Source organism: Hemibagrus wyckioides, linkage group LG02 (genome assembly GCF_019097595.1).
Source record: "Hemibagrus wyckioides isolate EC202008001 linkage group LG02, SWU_Hwy_1.0, whole genome shotgun sequence".
NCBI lineage: Eukaryota > Metazoa > Chordata > Actinopteri > Siluriformes > Bagridae > Hemibagrus > Hemibagrus wyckioides.
The window spans coordinates 13383041-13402926 of NC_080711.1; the positions used below are offsets into that span (position 1 = coordinate 13383041).

Here is a 19886-nt window from a genome sequence, read left to right on the forward strand (position 1 = left end):
AGGTGTCCATCATTCCGATTTTAATGATTATATGTAAGTTTTGTCACTGTATTTCATTTGTATTTGTGTACCTAAAGCTTGCATCAGCCTCAAAGGACACAAGGTTGCCGTAGTAACAGAAAATCACATACTACGCCCCTTTCTCAAAACCCCCCTCTATAATAGCATTTCAGTAGTGCTCAAGCTGTCTGAAAGCAGAGAGGTGCTCTGGGGACAGTAGATGTACACACACACACACACACACACACACACATCTGCTTTATAGAGCCCTAAGGTCACAAGGGTTATTACACAGTAATTTAAAGCTCCATACTGGACTATTACCAGGTCTCCAGAGTTAGCTGTGTATTTTAAAATAATATTTCCTTTTTAAAAAATGTGCCTGCTATTTTCACAATAGTACTTTTTCCTCATTAGATATTCAATCAATTTTCTGGTTTTCAAAACTAAAATGAGAGAGACCTCTGTAGGGTTTTTGAACAATCGTGAAACAAATATCTCTTAATTGGGTCAAGTAGCCAGGTTCTGGTGCTGATGGCCATTTAGCCTCCCACTGGTTTCGGTAAATGATAATGCACAGACACAACACATTTGAAAACCAGTAGGAGCATTACTCATAGCTGAATCACTGATAAAGGCTTTTCTGGAGCGCTCTTTAATATTCTCATTTGAACTTTACTGCTCTGTGACTTGCAATCTGCTGTCACACATGACTCGAATGGAAAAATGTATGCAGCAGAAAAAATGTACCAGATCTACAAAGCATTGTGGTCCTACTGGTTTTTCAAGTCAACCTTTAAAAGTCAGAAATGATGCTGATGTTGATGATGATGTTGATGCTGCTGGTCGTAATAATAATAATAATAATAATAATAATAATAATAATAATAATAATAATAATAATAATAATAATAATAATACTTTTGTATACAAATGTAGGCTACCTGTATGCAGGTTTGTGCAATATACTGATTTAAAATATGACTTCTCTCAGCACAGTATATTATTTTTATATATATTTTTGGATATTACTGAAACTTCTGTTTTGATTCTGTCAAAATTCTGTGGTGAATCAGCTTTTTAGCTGTAAAAATCTGGCTTGAATTAGAATTAATTATATTATTAGCTCTGTTTTCACAAATCAGTTTAGGAAAATATATAACGTAATAAAATCTCATGCCTGCACACTGCCAAAATAAACACTTCCTCCATTTCTTTTGTCTTCTGTGCAGCTATAAATTAAGGCCAATCCTTTAGAGGTCACAGCCAAAGTAGTTGTATATACCAACAAGTAGTAACTATTGGTCAATTATGCAAATTATTGTGCTAAAAATCAACAAAACTTCACAAAACTATCAAGCATTGCATTTTCATTCAGGAGGTTTCTCTGACTAATAGGTAGTATTACTGGCCCTTTACCTTTTTTCTTTTTTATACCTTTTATCTTTTTCTTCCTAAAAACAATTCAACCTCTTTTTTTCTGATTATTTATCTCCACTTTCCAGAATCTGGCTTTTCATTTGTCCAATTGTCAGGCTGTTTGTAAGCACTACTAGCACAGGAGGTGGGAATTATCATAGCACAAAAGGTGTGAATTTGTCAGAATATGAGTGATGATGGAATTCTTGCTATACTCTTCTTCTCCCAGTTTATCAATTTGTATTATACATATATTTATATATATATTTGTATATACATATATATATATATATATATATATTATATATATATTTGTATTATATATATATTTGTATATATATATATATATATATATATATATATATATATATATATATATATATATATATATACATTTATATTCCTGTGTTAATAAATCGGAAATATTAACACATATACTTGTCTTTAGACATTATTAAAATGTACCAAGTTCCATTATATTTCCGTGTATACTTATAGAAATGAAAATATTTTTTTACCGTATTATGTGTATACATTTTAGTGGGCAAAAGAGGAGACCTACATACCTACATATACATTTTTCTTCAATGGGGCAAATGGGGCATTGAGAAAAAATATGTGTCCTAAATTTCATGACGTCCAGTAAAATGTAAAGAAAAGTAAAATGTGCTCTTGTATGCTTTTAAGTTTCTCACATACAGACCTGAATGATTTTTTTCTTTCTCTCACACAAAAACACAGGCATAGTGAAAGCTGACCAGCTTCAGATCAATACTGATAAACCCACTTTCACTACAGTGTAAATGGTCGTACCTGTATCCCCAGAGAATGTAGATGGAGGGAGGGGTGGAGGGTAGAATGGGGCGTGCTTGCTTCAAACACAAATGAGATCCTCCCATGCCCTGCCCTTAGCTTCGCTCGCCCGCTCTCACTTTCACACACACACATGCACTAACACACACACACATTCCCCACCTCTCTGCAGCTGTGCTGGAGAGCTGCAGCAGACCCTGTGGGTTTCCAGTTCATCTGTCGCTGTCTGGATAGCCTCATTAAAGAAGGACAAGCGTGCATGTCACATACGAGTGTGCATGCTGCTGCTGAGCAAGAGAAGAGTGGTTGTGCATGTCTTTTTGCCACAGGAGCACCCATTATTCAGAGCCAGCCTGAGTGGGCAGAGCAGAGAAAGAGAACGGCGAGGGAAAGAAAGAAGAGGAAAAAAGAGCAAGAGGAGAGCAAGGAAAGCTGGTGTACGGTGCTGGATTCAGTCGTGAGACCCTCCTCCACCATGGCTGCTGCATAGGAATCCATCACCACGGCAGCCGTGTGTATGAGGTGAGGGGGGCTGTCTGAGTGAGCATGTGTGTGTTTGTCTGTATGTGCATCTGTGCACAACGCATTGTCTTTATCCAGCAGCAGCTTGCTTTACTGTTTTTCTGTGTATGAGACTAATGTGTGCATAACCTACATGTGAAATTTCAGTGAAGTAGACATGGAAAGACAAGGAGGCAGAAAGATGGAGAGACAGGGTACAGTATTCCCTATATGCCAGATCTAATTACCCTGATTGGCAAAATCTTATTAGGTACTTTTTCCTCTCTCTCTCTCTCTCTCTCTCTCTCTCTCTCTCTCTCTCACACACACACTTTCACTCTCTCTCATCCTTTTTCTCTCTCTGTGTCTTTCTTTATGGATAACTATTAATAGATAGCAATTTAGGGAGTATGCTTCAACTCTGTGTGTGTGTGTGTGTGTGTATGTGAGTGTGTGTGTGTTGCTAGGGATTGCCTGATTAATGTGAATTTAAAACACTATGACAGACACAGAATTCTCCAATCAAATGCTAAAGCAATAGTACAACAGACAACACTTCATCCAATCCAGAGACTGCAGCCAAGGAAATTACAAGCTCCATCTGGCACCTTGCACATTATGTTTAAAAGAGAGAGGGAGATAGAAAAATGGCTTGACCAGAAGACTCGAAGGTACTGAAAGTCATTCTCTTGTCCATGTCTGTCTGTATGAGCTAAAACAAAAATCCAGCTATAATCATAACAATAACATGGAAGAGAGTTTTTTCAAATATATTTTTCACTTCAGTGAGCTCATAACCAGATACGCAGCATTTATAAAAGTGTCTTCTATTTTCCTGTGTCTTTTTCTTCTTTTTCAGTCAGTAATGCCAGTGAGGTTAATGTGATGCTGATGTGATTTGTTAATGTGGCTGCATGCTCTCTGTCTGTGTTGTAGGTCCTGATGGATGGCATGATCAATTAGATTAGTGGCACCTCTACTCAGAAGCACACATACACATGCAGGGAGAGAGAGAGAGAGAGAGAGAGAAAGAGAGAGAGAGAGAGAGAGAGATCAATGATTGACAACCATTTAGTTGTTTCCTTACCCTGACATTTCCTTCTTCTCAATGTTACAGTCATATCTTTAGCTATAAAAGTGTCAATCCAGCTCTGAGAAAAATGATTTAGATGGAAAATTGTTTGAAGATGAATTGCTCTTCCTTTTAGTCTATTGCCAACCCTCCAGCTGCTCTGAGAAACTCGAGCTCTCTGTCAGAGATTTCACACAATTATTTGTCCACATTAACTGTACTTTTCCCCTTAATTTATTTTCTCTTTATCCCATAGGCAATTGCTCTTAGAAGTATTATTTGTAAACACACACACACACACACACAGACATACACACACTTTTAGGAAATTCCTTGGTCTTATCTTTTTCAGAGAAGATATTTTCAAGCAGTTAAAAATGTCCTTTTGTGCAATACATGTCTTACAGTTCTTCTTGTATTTTGTTACCTGAGGACTACGATTATAGTACTTATTATATATGTTTAGTTTCAGTTCAGTTCAGTTCATTTAGTAATGTATGTGCAGGCAAATGCACAAATGTCTTTTTTTTATAACCAGGTCATCTGTTTAATATTCTTTTACAACTTGAAACATAGAGTATATGAATAAATAAATCATACTGGCTGAAGTCTTTGAACTGATCTGATTTTCTGTCTATAAATGAAGGCAAAATTCTCTGCTGAAAATCCTGATACTTGAAATAGCTATTCAGCAGATTAGTTTAGTTTAGTTTAGTTTAGTTTAGTTTAGTTTAGTTTAGTTTAGTTTAGTTTAGTTTAGTTTAGTTTAGTTTAGTTTAGTTTAGTAGCTGCTTTTGACCATAAATTTGAGTGAGACAGGATAACATGAATAACATAATAATAACAACAACATACAAGTTGAACAATACTAGGACAAGAGGCTATGACACTTGACTTATGCTGTACGCTACTCTCCGTGAAGTAACATTGTCATAGTCATTGAGATTCATCGTCCAGAAAACAGTTTAAAAGCTTGTTTTAAGCAGTTTTAGATGTAGCTATATTTGATTCAGCAGGTCTGTTTGCCAAAGAGCTAATATCATTAACCACTGTTGCCAGGTTTCAGCAAAATATCCAGTCCAAAAACCACACAAAATCTATTGGATAATGGGATTGGAAAAGGAAGATACACTTTTTACAGGTCACTATGGGGCAGACACATTTCTGATTTAAGGATATGGTCCACACCATAATCACAACCTTCGCAATATCTTACATTAAAAATGGTTTGTTATTAAGAATGGTTTGTTTGCATTCATTTATTATTAGATTTTATTGCAATTATTTGCTATAAAACATGATCTTGGCAGCTGCTGAGTAAGTTTAGCAAACCTGATCATGCTTCCCTACAATTCCACAAGACAAAATATAGAAAGGCATGGAAATAAATGGAAAATTGGCTCATAGCAATATATGTCCGATAGCAACATTCATGACAAATCGTTTAATGTTATTATTTCTATCACTATCACAATTCTTACTTATTTATTTTTTAATAAACTGTATAATCCAACTCAAGTTAGAGGTAATATTTTGGTTGTTGTTAAATTTAGATGTTTAACATTTCTTTTTTTTTAATTAAAATATTTTTTAATCCCTAAATAAAATAATTTGACTTGGTCCTAGATCAAGGCCTATAAATATGAAGCAGATATCAGTGATTTCATTCAGCAGTACAGCCAGGCACTTAATTCAAATCAATAAACATCTCACTAGAGATTTTTTATGTAATGAATTTTGCATGAGATATTCCAGGACTTTTGACACATGAGTGGCAATGGCATATTTAACAATGATGCTTCCTAGGTCATGTATTGTTTATGTTGTAGATTTTTATTATGTGTTGTGTTGGTCTTAGGCTAACACTGCTTTCCTCTCCCTTAGGTGTGAGACGTAGGAGAGAAAGCATCATCTGTACAGAGAAAGAGGAGAAGCGATACAATATGGCAGCTGAGGAAAAGCCTGGTGTTAAGAGCAGTACCTCCATTGTGCCATGCTTCCTTTTTGTGGAGGTGAGTCAGCAATCATGGATCCTCTGATGTTGCAAATGTGCTTAGTGTTTGTTGTGGAACAAAAACGGCACCATGGTCAGAAACACATTTAATAGGAACTGTTAACTGGTGACTGGTTCTAGGAATCACAACGGAAATATGTTTTGGTTGTGGGAAAAATATCAACAAATGGCCATAAATGGACTTCCTTAGTCCATCATTCTGAGCCTTATTTAACTAATTTGGTCATCATTACTTTTATTATTATCAGACCTTAAGCCACATCACCCCCACTGTTTAGCTTTCTTTAAGCATGCACAAAACACTCCACATTTTTTCACATTCCACAACATCTTAAAACCTGACTGAATATTTAATTAATAAGCGACTAATGTCGTGTTACTCCAATGGTTAATTCTGAGAAAGTGATCAGGAGGTTGTGAGGAAGTCTAAAGAATCTGAGGGAGTCTACAGTATCAATGCTGGGACCTTGAGCAAGGCCTTTGTGCTTTGATTGTATTAGTTTTCAATTATAAGTTGCTTTGAAAAATTTGTCTGCAGAAGAATGAATAAAGCTTTAGTGAAAAGAATGAAACAAAATCTTAGTTATGCTAAGGAGATGTAAGATGGACTCATCAGTCATCCACGTTAAATGAGAAAGCAACAAAAGTTTCCAGAAACCTATGGCCAAGAGTATTTAAATTATCGCTGCATTGCTTAGTAATCCACTAATGATATAATGTTTGCATGTGGCTACTGTGGAAACCCAGTACCACAAAGCACTGTGGAAAAAAAAATAATTAAAAGGCTACTCTATTATTACCCAGTAAACAAAGTGTTCATTTAACACAGGTTGTTTTTCAGCCTTATTGAATGCTCCTATCTTTACCCTATTTACTCTCTAGAGCTATTTGTGTGGTGTAATTACCAGTTATTTGTATAAAACACTGTGTCCTGTCTTGATTGGAATATTGAACTGCTGACTAGTTATGCACTCCCCAAAGTACAGAAGGCAGCTCTGGTATATATTTCAGGGCAGTAAGTATGTAGTGTGATTGTGGGAAGTGAGCTGTGCTGGTGTGTTATATCTCCCCTCGCCTCCTTGTTCAGTCTTTGGAGTGTTTGGAGGATCAAGTTGGTGTGCAGTTGTTAAACCTTTAAGGGGTTTCACAATATATAAAGCCAAATGTACACAGTGAGACATGGAACTTGAAATTTAAGTACTTGGGAAAGATTTCAACATCTACTTCTGCTGTTTTCAGTATTTATTGTTTGTCAGCTTTTCTACATTTATGAACTCTCCCCAAGATAATCCCTGCAGCAATAAAGACCCATTTCATTTGACATAGAAAACAAAGTGCTAGAATAGACATTGTTAAACAGATTTACAGAAATTCAGCACAGAAGAATCTAAGGGCAAGCTGAGATAAATAGGCCTTTTTAGCATTTAATTAGATATTACCCCCAAATACATGCACAAGTGTTTAAGTAATGTGTTAAATAAAATATGGCAGGAATTTTCAAACTTTCAACAACCATACAAGTTCATTTGGCTGATAGTTTTAATTAGGATGATGTACTTGAGGCAGGATTTAATCAGCAGTGTAAAATAAAATTGTGAAGTGGCACTTCTGGGTTATAAAGTATAACCTTCTGGTCATCAGCAAAGATCCTCAACCACAAGGCAACCCTGACAGATCAAGATCCAAAAAAATAAAGCCAGTGATTAATGTCTATCTATAATGTATCTAATATATAATATATAATCTATAATGTATCTAAAATATAATGTATCTAATATAATATATCTAATGTATATCTATACAGATATCATACTAGTGATTCTAATACTGCATTATCAGTACATAATTAACCGAATTAACCTAAATGTCATGTACTGATATGTTTCTGACAAGATATTACTAAAAAGCGAGAAAGAGGAGACAAGAAACAGCTGGTGAAATGCTTTGAGCCAAACTGATTTGACAGTTAACGTTGCAGTGGCAGTCACTGACAGATTGCTTTCTGCCAAACTAATGTGACCCTTGTTTTCAAAAGCCTTTTGAAAATTTAATTATTTAGCCCTTTTATCTAGTTCCTACTTTACTCATGCAACATTTGGTTATATGATCAGGAGAGTGTCATTTCTAAACCTATCCAGATGTTACATTGTTCTGATGTTGATGGTCAGTACACAACTAAGGTAATCAAAGTGCCTGTATCAACCATGATGTTTTTATTCGGTGAGCTGCTGCAGGGAATTTAACAGCGTCTTGATCAACCAACCTCTCATCAATGTAAACAGCATTTCATGATGACACCTTCAGAAATAGCTTTACAAACTTATTGAAAATGTCATGACATTTAAAAGTTTTGCAAGACAGCCTAGGAAATTATTTTACTGAAATATTTGCTATTGAAATTCTTCACTGTTTCTTTGCTTGTTTTAGAGGTGGAATTGTTTGTTTACATCTTGGAGAAATATTTTATGTGCTGTATGTACCTTCATCAGGTTCTGTATCTTAGGAAAGTTTTCCTATGGTTTACCATGGTTTTACTAGTAATTCATTTTAAGTATGATGCCGTTAATGTTTACCTATAGTACATAATTGTACCATGATGCTACCATGGTTATTCTATGGTACTTCATGGACATTATGTTTATTACACAATTTAACTACTCTATATGGTCAGACGTATGTCTATATGGTCAAAGATCAGACACCTGACCATCACACACCCATAGGAGTTAGCTGAACCTCTGCTATAAATGCCTCCGTTCTTCTGGGAAGACTTTCCACTGGATTTTGGAATATGTCTGTGGGGATTTGTGCTCATTCAGGTGTACATGTATTAGTGAGGCTGCGCATTGATTTTGGGTGAGGAGGCCTGGTGTGCAGTCTATGTTCCAGTTCATCTCACATGTGTTCAGTGGGGTTAAGGTGCAGGCTACTCAAGTTCTTCCACTCCAACCTTGGCAAACCATGTCTCTACAGACCTCTCTTTGTGCACAGTGGCGCAGTCATGTTGGAGTATTTTACTATTGTGCTTTATTATACCATACTATAAGGATTTTACATAATTATACATTGGTTGACATTTGATATTGATTTAGCAACTACATTATTTTTTATATTATTTTTCCCTTTTTGTCATAAGCACAATTTCTCCATATATTCAAAATATGAAATTAAATATTATGTATGATGGCATGCTAAATAAATAAACGTTCTAAGCATTGGATGTTGAGCAGGTATTATAGCAAAGGTTAGCTGTTATAGTACAATGTAATTATTATTAGAAAGAGTTGTGTGCTGGTCGAATTGTGGTTATGGTTAATGGACAATGTAATGAATTGGTAGGTAAAAACTGTACAGGATAAGTTTGTAGCATGCAGGAACATGTCTGAGTTAACCAACTATTTTCCCTTGCACCATCATGTTTTGAAGAAGATTCACTCACTGTTGAGTGCAGTTAGATGGTAAAGTGTATGTGGGATAAAATGCAGGAAACAATACAAAAAAAAGGATTGTCAGGTGCCATCTACCAAGTAAACTGGAAATATCAGGTAAGATAACATTTTCCCTAGCATTTTCTAGTAGTTTTCTAGCTAGCTAATGGTTAGCATAAACAGTGCACTTATCATGTCAATAATGGTAAGTTGGACAAAAACATTTTAGATTGGATATCTTGTCATGTTGTCTGAGCCTCACATGGTACAGGTTTGCTAACTCTATCATATTAACTAGGGAGCAAAAGCTCTTTTAGCATAAAGGGTGTTTAGGCATCCTATAAAGCTTTCTTAAGCTTGAGAAGAAGAGAGGACTGTAAAAAGAGGAATAAAATTGTAGTTTACAATTGCGGTTTTATTAAAGCTAAATATCAATATTCTAGAATGCTAGATTTTTAATATTCAATATTGGCTTGTGAAATATATAATATTCTCTTGTGCATGCATGCACCATGCCAAGACCTTCAACAGTGATGCAGTATAAAACTATAAATACTTTCTCCACTGGCATTTCTTTTTCTGAACCTACTCACTGAGTGTCAATTGGATTAGTGGTGGTTCCAACTGAGAGGGAACCTGGTATCTGGAGTTCATAGACCAAGATCCAAGATCCAAGATTCTGTTTCACCCCTTTGGAGGCTTTAAGGAACTGGGATGATTACCACACTCACACCATCCAGAGAGGGCATTGTACACATATGTACCTAGAGAAAGGCACACAGTGATGCCCAATAGCTGCAGTGCAGCATACTGGAGTAATGCACCTCACCATTTTGCCTATGAGGATAAAACACAACACCCCTCATGGAATGGCAGGACATGGTAGGGACTACACAAGTGGTGATGACTTCTGTCACCTATTGGGCCAGTATCTGCTTAGATTGAGAACAACCTTTGTCATCACACTGTCATAGGTGAATATCTAATCCAACAAATAAAAATAAATAGCTACTATGCTGATCAAATATTACCTGTCTCCAATTGCCTTGTTTACAACCACATGGTTACTCTGAGGTGTCTGGCCAATAGTGCAGAGGGAGAGACTATGTAGGGAGAGACTATTGACAAGCTCTGAATTTTTCCTCCCCATTTTAATGCGGTGACTGCCAGCTTAAGGCTCATTTTCAACTATACCCACATATTGACATATTGGGCTCTTGGGGGAACATGGTGGAGTTGCCTATCTCAGTTCAGAAATGCTGATGCGATCTTATAAGAAGATAGTGAGGTGCCACCCACTGTGGTATGATGGGATGAAATGGCTACCACCATCAGCATAGACAGGGATTTGTCATTATCCACTAGTCCATGCAAACAGTCTGTCACTTTAGGCACTGGGCAGCAAGCCGACTCTAACAAGGCAAGGCATACAGCATTTCCAGAACAGTTCTCACCTGATAACATATAAGGCCCATGCACTAGGGGCTCTAGTATTGCAGTGAGTGAGTTGTTCACAAGAGGTGACAAAACTGACAGTTTTGTCTGCTGGGGGTAACCTGCTGGGGTACTACACATCTCTGCTGATATATTATATGAGGTAATGCATCTGTTCAGGAAGGAAATTCACCAGGATGTGTTCACCAGTCACTAGCAACAGTAAAGTAGGAACTAGGGTCTTGCTGGCCATTTTGAGGACATGAGCAGAACAAAGAGCTGCAAAGAGCTGGATTCTGTGCAATGTGGGTAGAATGAATGAAAGAAGTGGAAATGCATTCAGAGGTATACAAGGCCAGCTAGTACATCTCATCCTAGAAGGCTGGACAGCTTTGCGTCAGAGAACCACCCTTGACATTGGGTTGTCTGGATCTGCAAAGATGTTTTGTATCTGGCTGAATTTTCCCAGATCTGGTTCCAATATCAAGTGTCATTCTCCTGGACACTTGCCTGTTTAGTGAAGTTAGTCATCACTGAGCCCACTAGTAGACATTTTAATTCTGTATGAATTGGAGGCCGTTCTTAGACCTATCGATGGTGGAGCCTCAAAGGTGCCAGTCTGTCAAGTAAGGAAGGATTCTCTGGGCAACAGGTGAGACAATACAGTCTGAATGCATTTTTAAAAACCTCATGGGGCTACAGACAGCCTGAAGGGTACAACCTCCAACTGGTACACCTGTCCCAGGGAGAGAAAGCTCAAGAAGCAGGCTTTGAGCCTTGAGAAAGTTAGAGGCTGATGGTATAATTGGAGTACAATAATGCACTTTCTTGTTACACCGTATGTTCAGACAAGTCTAACTTGTTTGTGTCAGGTTACCTAATGTGAGTTTGCGTATGCATAGTAATCTGATATGTTTGTTGTTTTTGTCAAAGACAAGTTAATAGAAATGAAGACTTATAGTCAACATTCTGGTTGAGGTAGGTATATTTATTTTGTGTAGCACATGAATAGGCCTTGTATATACAGATCACATTTTTTACTCTTGCTTTGAGTGTAACAGCATATTGTGTATCATTCTGGAATTTGACTGACACACTGCCCTACAACACACACTTAAAGCAGCTGAAGGAATTTGTCTGAAGGTTGAACTATAACAGCAAGCTGGGCAACAAAACAGTGCAAGTTCAAGAAACTAGACAGTTTTTGTCTACAATGAATCACAAACTTTTAATCATCACACAACTCCTTTCAATCTATTTTAGATACCTTAATTCTTTTCTATATCTACACTACCGCTCAAAAGTCTGGGATCACTTGCATATTTCAGCTTGATTTCAGCTACGGAGGAAGACTCCATCAACCAATCCATCTTGTGGGAGATGCTCCAGGAAGCATGGGGTGAAATCTCATCAGATTATCTTGAAAAATTGACAGCTAGAATGCCCAGGCTGTAATTGATGAAGGCAAAGTATGACAAAAACATTTATCGTTTCCATCAAAATCATTATTTCTAACTCTGAAATGTCAGCATGTCCTGTTCTTTTGCTATATTTTCTATTCAGACTAAATTCGTGTGTGTTTTCTTGGGAAAACAGTACAATTTTTGAGTGATCCCAAACTTTTGAGTGGTAGTGTATATGCTGTAGGCAAGCATCCTGTTTCATTTTTGTTTCCAGGACTAAAATGTTCTCTTATTTATTTTTATTTGAACTCTAACAATTCACATGAATGAAGATTGCATTTTACAGTATACTGATTTGGCATATTCTTTTCTTTTCTTTTTTTTTTTATAAGGATTTGAAACCATGGATGTACAGTAGTAAGCATTTTTTGATGTTTTTCAGACACATGGTTACTATGGACCAAGCATAAATTTTAAAACATCGTTATACTATAGTATATCATGGTAAATCATGGAGTGATTGGATAATGGTTAATTTTACTAAGGATATTCTGTTTGGTTTGTGTTTGACCTGCTTCTTATGTGCAGTGCTTAGCAATTGCTACATCAGATACTGCCTGTGTAAATAATACCCTTATTATTATCAAATAACTGAAAAAATCAGGAAATTGTGCATGAGAAAAAATAGGAAATTAGATAAATGAGAAAAAAGTGAGAAGTTAAAAAACAAAAGAGAAATATAATGCTTTTTTTTATTTTATTGAGCAGGACTTGAGGGAAATGAACAAAAAATACTTTTAAAACGTACTCCTAGGAGTATCCTATATTTATTATTTATAAATATTATTATTTATTTGTTATATATAAATAAGTATATGTTATTTGTTAAATATAAATACCGGTGTAAATAATTTATGTTTATTATTAGTTAGTAATTAGCAGAAATGGTGACATCAGTCATGGGTGTAGCTTTAATGTAGCTCAGCTAATTTCACCGTGCAGCTTAGTGTAGCATGCTATATTTCTCTTACCTATAATTTTATCTGATATAACTTGTAGCTCTGCTGACTGAATTTTTAAATCATCTTCTACATCTATCCTTTACAGGTAGTAGATGATTTGAATTCAATTTTAAAGGATTAAACACAAGGAACTGCTCAATTTGGCCAGTTTAGGATGTGAAACATTCAAACCCACACACTTGTATTTTTATGTCTGTAGGTTAATTTCACTGAGTCATTTATTGGAGGTAAATATAACCTAACTGTAACCCTAACCCAGTACATCTTACGGCACTTTTCATTTAGGAGAACTGCCAAATATCTCATCATTTGGATATCCTGCGCCCACAAGGAAGAGCTACATATAGCTGCTGACACACACACACACACACACACACACACACAAAATCTCTGCTAAAATGCTGCTGTTACTATGGAAACCATTATATAGTTATATTATTCACAGTTTATCGATTTGTACACCTTTCTTTGTCTATTGTTTCCATCTTTCTCACTTTTGCTTTATTTTTCCTCAGTCTCTAATGATCTCCATTCAAAATGCTTATACATTATTCTGTGCTTGGTGATTTCACAAGCCAAAGAATGGATTTGTCATGTCATTTATCATGTGTGTGTGTATGTGTGTGTGTGTGTTGTGTGTGTGACTTTGTTCATTATCATATACTGATAATCTTATATTGAAGTCTTAAGTGGAGTGTTGCAATATATGTAGCTCCCCATGGGTTTTGCAAGAAATCAGAGTGTTTGTAATATTTAAACTGATGACATGAACTTCACTCTCTGTGCATATTATTCACCTGAAAAGTAATAGCATCCATTTCTCATAAACGTTAAATCTCCATAACCTCAGACCAATCTCTCATGTGTCTTATTTGTGATAGGGCTCAATACACTAGAGGAAACCTACTTGTTAATACCAATGGAGGGCACTGTTGGTATAATGTGTGTTTTCTTATTTTCTTGGTGCAATACTGCTGATGTCCACTGTGGTGTGTAAACCCTGTCTTGATTACAGAGAAAGAAATTCAGATAAAGTTGGAATTTTAATCACTAAAAATGTAAAAACTGATTCTCATCATTTGGGTATTCTGTGCCCGCAAGGTTGAGCTCCAAATAGCTGCACACACACACACACACACACATACTAGCTTATTAGCACCATACTGTGGGATCAAACACCTTGCACCGCGTGTGTCTGGCTACCATCCTCGTCTCTAAAAATATATTAATACTGCGTGCAAGAGAACACGTGTTCACTTACACATGTCTTTCAAATGAATACACAAACAAAACCACCCTGCCATTTAATCAGTCAGGCAATGCTGAATTAATTTTAATGCCTTTTTATGTGCTGAGTGCAAGAGAAGAGAGATTAGACAGAGAAAATAAACTCCTACTAGAGATAATAATAATAATAATAATAATAATAATAATAATAATAATAATAATAATAATAATAATAATAATAATAATAAAAAGAAAAGAAAAGAAAATAAAGAACACACCCCACAGATCCTGCATGGGAAAATAAACGTAGTGATACACTGGAGGATCAGTGGAGGATCAAATCGGTTTCAGTCAGTCCTTACGTTTCCTCTTCTTTATGTCCACACACACACACACACAAAGCCTCCAAACAAATTCATCACACTCCAATACAACAAAATGAAGGCCTTCATATGCCAGCATCCCACTCTTCTTCCTCTCCTCTATCTTTCTGCACTGGCCTCCAATTCTGTGCTTTTCACTCATTCTACTAGAGCTGCATTCCTCCTCCGCCTCCCTCATGCTCTCCCTTTCTTCCTCCTACTGAAGCGTCCTGTCCACCACACAGCCAAACACAGCACTCCGAGCTCCAGCATCCCACTTCCCAAAATCGATATCAAGTTTTTTAAATCATTTCATCCAGAAGCAATTTCAGTGAGAACCAAGGGAAAAAAACCTTCGTCTTTTTATCTTAAAGTTCAATTCTATATTAGAAATCTCCACAGCAATAACAGGTATATTTAAAATAATTCTTATACAAGTACTCTTTTGGTGCACATGTGATGTAGTTCATAGTGACAGTATTTTATCTCTAGTCTAAGCCATTCTAGGAAACCAATTTTGCAGAAAAAATCAAATAAAATGTACAGTAAGGTCTGAAACCACAAGTTAACTAATCACCTGCTTACAAAACACGATTTGTCATATACTGTAGAATAGGGTGATTGCCTCTCGTTACATCACACATAGGATGGAAAACAGAACCCTTGCTTACATTTTAATATCCTGCTTAATACTGTATACTGTACACAGCCAAGCTAACACAAATCTGGCAACTGCTAGTAAATGACAAATGCTCCAAACTGAGCACCAATTGCTGAAGCATCTTGCTTGCCAAAAATGAAAGGGAGCTAATTTTACGTTCATTTTCTGGCATACAGTTTCTTCCTGAATTCATTATCTCTCATTGCCTTAATCATACAATACAACAAATACACAGAACCTTGTAGATTGTGACAAAGTACAGTACAGAGTAGCAGCTACATATCATCACCTTAATATTTTAAGCTTGCTGTTTAATAGTCTGAGGTGAATAGTGTTTTCATTTTGCATAAAGTGTCCAGGGCTCTGTGTAATCCTCGAATTCTTGGCCATGCACTATTTTGCCAGAAGTTTTGGGACACCCCTCCAAATCATCGAATTCACGTGTTGTTTTTCAATTTCAATAAGGCCCCTTATTCTTTATTCAATGATTTGAAGTCGTGTCCCAAGACTTTTGTCAATACAGTGTATGTCTTTATGGTGCTTCCTTCGTGTACAGAGGTGTTATCATGCTTAAAAAAGTTTGGGCATCTTAGTTGCAGTGAGAGGAATCTTAACACTGCAGCACTCAATGACATCCTATACTATGACAAGTGTGCTTCTAACTTTGTGGCAACAGATTGGAAAACCACACATATAGGTGTGATGGTCAGGTGTCCACATACCATTGGCTATGTAGTGTATATACTGTGCATATATTCTCACTGAGCATAGAGTGTATTTTGGACCGGCGCAGTACATAAGCAGTGTAATCTGTAAGCTGGTTTTTCAATGTATAGATGTGCTGGCATATTAGAAAGTCTTCATTGCAGAAAAAATCTAATATTATGACATCAGATCATATTTGCATGATATATTTTTGACATTGCCTATCTACATGAAATCTGCTTAAACTTAATTAGGGACTCAAGATTATCTGCAAGAACTATGGGACGTGTGTTTGCACCAAATAATGTACAATTATATTCAGAAAAATACATCTCTATTGAGTTTAACACCATTTATTACTTATTTAGTATAATTCATTTGAATTAAGATTGTGAATAAAAATCAGTCTGACACAAATGATAGAATAAAGATTGGTCACTGATCAAAACAATGGATTTTCTAATCATGTAAGAATTGTATTAAATTCAGTTTAAAGTGAAAATACTCAAAATTTTTATATGTGGCAGCAAAGACTTATGATAGACTAAAGATATTTAGAGTGACCTTTAGGTATAGCTCAGTGAATACTGGAATATGAGGCCAGTCATTTTTAAGAAAAATGTGAATTTAATCAGTATAGTCCTTTCACACTGCAGTGGAAAGTGATCACAGGTCTTCTTATAGTCAACAGTTAATCACCCTTACACTCCAAAGTGATTTTATAAAACAAGCTCCAAACTGATGCTCATTGTCCATTGCTTCACCTCTTTTGTTGTAAATATTACTAAGATTGCTGAGATGACAGAATACACTGAACAGAAGAAGAAAGTAGACTGTATCACATATGAAAGAATGACCTGTACCCGCTCTTCTCCAGAGTGTTGTGGCATCCCAGAGTTGGCTTGACCCTAAAAAACACATCTTTATTTCTACACTAGTCACCTGGTTCCAGAATGGTCACCATTGAGATCTACTACTCTTGTGTAAATAGTGAATTTGATGTTTTGAATTGAGATGAAGCTCGTTCATGCAGTCATAAGTCTACAGTAGTTGGCTAAGCCCTGAAGGGCATCATAGTATTGGAGATAGTGTTCAGAATCCAGACTGATAAGAGATCATTTGTCTCGATTTGCAGTTACAAATTTGGCCAGGCCTACCCTGGTATGGTTGTGTTAAATGGAGTCAATGATTTTCACACATATGCCTTTTTGGTCCAGATAAGTCAGAAACATGTGAAGGGCACTGAGAGAATTAGTAAGACCTTCAGAAACATGTGAAAGGCATGGAATATGACAAGAAGACCTTCTGTAGAAATGACCTCTGAAGTCACATCATTAAGATAAACTTTATTTATTCTGAAGGGAAACTCTATTAATCGTACATCAGACAACTAAACATGTGGAGAACATAAAAGAGCCATGAGATCTGTGAACTATGAGTAAAGGATGTACATTTCGAGTGCAAGCGTGTCAGGTACCAAAAATGTTTTTAGTTGTTTTTTTTATTTATTTTTTTATGTAAGTAAAAGAGCCAAAATACTTCCTTTTCAGTTGATTCGCTGCATTAATAAATATGTCAGAGGAAAAAGGATAGTGTGTGTGTGTGTCTTTGAGAGGGTGTCTCAAAGCTTTTACTGGACATGCTTTTGTGTGTCCTGGTGTTGTGCTCTCCACCTCCAGTTTCAAACAGAGAATTGCTGAATATTAGTGTAGCTTTTAAGGGAAATATAAATATATTGGTGATATTCATGGCATAGTGACAAATTATATATAAAAAAAATTACATTATATTATAAAGTGCCATTGCCACAGAGCTGCTTTACAAAAATCCAGCTGTAGATTTAAATTTATAATGAGCAGGTCAGAGGTGACAGTGGATAAGATAAACATGAGATGAAAATACCACAAAAGAACCAGACTCAAAAACCTCTAGTCTTAGGTGAAAGCTTGTGAGCTAATAAATCATTACAGTGTAAAGATGAAAGTCTATCAGTGCATTCTGTTGTAAGGATGTTCGGTGTGAGCACATTAAGAATAAGAGTCATGGGATTAGCACAGGACAGGCTTAACGATTACAGTAGCAGTGCATAGGAACAAATCTACAGTAAAAAAAAAAAAAGATTATTTATCAAGGGTGACACTTGTGCATGTACATGTGAATTAATGTATTATATGGACACTCTGGTAAGTCAAGTCACAAAGCTTTTATTGTCATTTCAACCATATAAAGCTGATGCAGTACACAGTTAATGAAACAACGTTTCTCCGGGACTGAAATTAATGAGAAGACTACTTTTTAAGCTTTATGTTTGTAACTGTTAAGGTTATTACTCACTGTTTTGTGTTGTTTTTTTTGTCTTTTTGGTCATAAAACTAGTATTCACTATTACTCAGTTAATCCAGTAGAATGAATAGGAAAGCAGTATTTGGTTAAGGGAGAAGTCTGGAGTCAGTGTCCTGAGAGTTTGAGGTGTAAGTAAATTTGAGCACCATTAGCTATGCAGATAAAATTTTCAGCAAGATCATACCGAGGATTAGGAATAATGAGTCAAGTTTAATCATTTAATCCCATATAAATGGCGCATATAAATGATAGATACCTCCAGTGTTGCTAGATTTTTTTTTTTTTGCCAGATTAGTTTAAGATTATCAGGTTTACTATACATGTAATATGCTCACAATGCTTGCCTAACAAAACTGAATACACTCCAATAAGTATAAGATGCATTTAATTGATCAGTGGTATGATAAAAAGTGTTATCAGGTTACACTGGCAATAAATAATAGTGCTTCAATTTATTACTAATTTTTCTTAGCATGAGCACTTCAGCTTAATATTGAACTAAACTTAAGGCATAAGAAATGTAATCTTCGTGGTACAGAATGCTTTTGTGTTTTCTGTCAAAAAGATTTGTCGGATTAACCTGCTCCACCATACAACCATGTGTGATCCAGTCATGCGGCAAAATCGACTGTGGCAGTTCCATGAAACATTCAGCAAAGCTAAAACCTACAAGTTTGAGAATAGACCAAGAGAGGAGGGCCAGCACTACAGGGACGGAAAGCATATACAGACAAAGAAAAGATAAAGGTGATAAAATGTGGTAACACGGGAGGCTGAGGAGGCTCGGATCAAAAAGTGCTGCTCAATTTCCAAGCGGACGTCAAATGATTTCTGACAGCGTGAGAGAAGATTTAATGAGTTTTTTTTATGTGCCCTTTGATTCAGCTTTCTTCTAGGTATAAACAGTGGGTTAGTTATTAATTAGCAGGAATCTCCTTTTTTAAGAGGAACCTTATATTTGTCCAAAATAGCATACACTTTCAATCCCGCATATCTACATACACATATAGAAGAAATTTATAGCCGCAATAATTTATTCTGTAACACCCTATAACACCAAGCTACAGCAGTTTTTCCTTTGCTGCAGCCTGCAGACACTGCAATCCATGCTAAGTATTCCCTGCTTTCATATAAACAACAGCACTCAAATAAGCAATAAAAAAAATGATAAAAAAAAAATATTCAGCTCATTTTGTATACCTCCATAATTTCTTTAAATTGGCATGCTCTTGATTCATCTGTAAGCGGTCTTTCTGCTGCTAAATTATTTTAATGCAGAGCTCAGAATTTGATTTCATCAGGTAGCATTTGTGCTTGCATTTCAGAAAGCACCCAAAGTGTCTAGATTCTCAATATCTGGTATACACAGTCTGATTATAATATGTAAGTGAAACCATGGAGGCATATAGGCAGGTTAGCTGAACAGACTTTGGTTATGGAGGAGACCTGCATATTAGGCAGGTTAGCTAATGTTAATAATAA

General features: G+C 36.0%; 1 protein-coding gene across 4 annotated transcripts in view; it reads left to right on the top strand.

Moving 5' to 3' along the window:
• Positions 1–19886, top strand: part of plppr2a (phospholipid phosphatase related 2a) — a 41614-nt gene that overhangs the window by 800 nt on the left and 20928 nt on the right. For 2 of the 4 annotated variants that reach the window (XM_058377127.1, XM_058377114.1), the window contains exons 1-2: positions 2357–2754; positions 5690–5817. In XM_058377127.1, coding sequence (XP_058233110.1) covers positions 5749–5817 — 69 coding nt within the window. In that variant the 5' untranslated portion in view covers positions 2357–2754; positions 5690–5748. Of the gene's footprint in view, positions 1–2356; positions 2755–3205; positions 3405–5689; positions 5818–19886 lie in introns of those variants that run through there. The other 2 variants (XM_058377120.1, XM_058377122.1) reach the window with 2 other exon arrangements.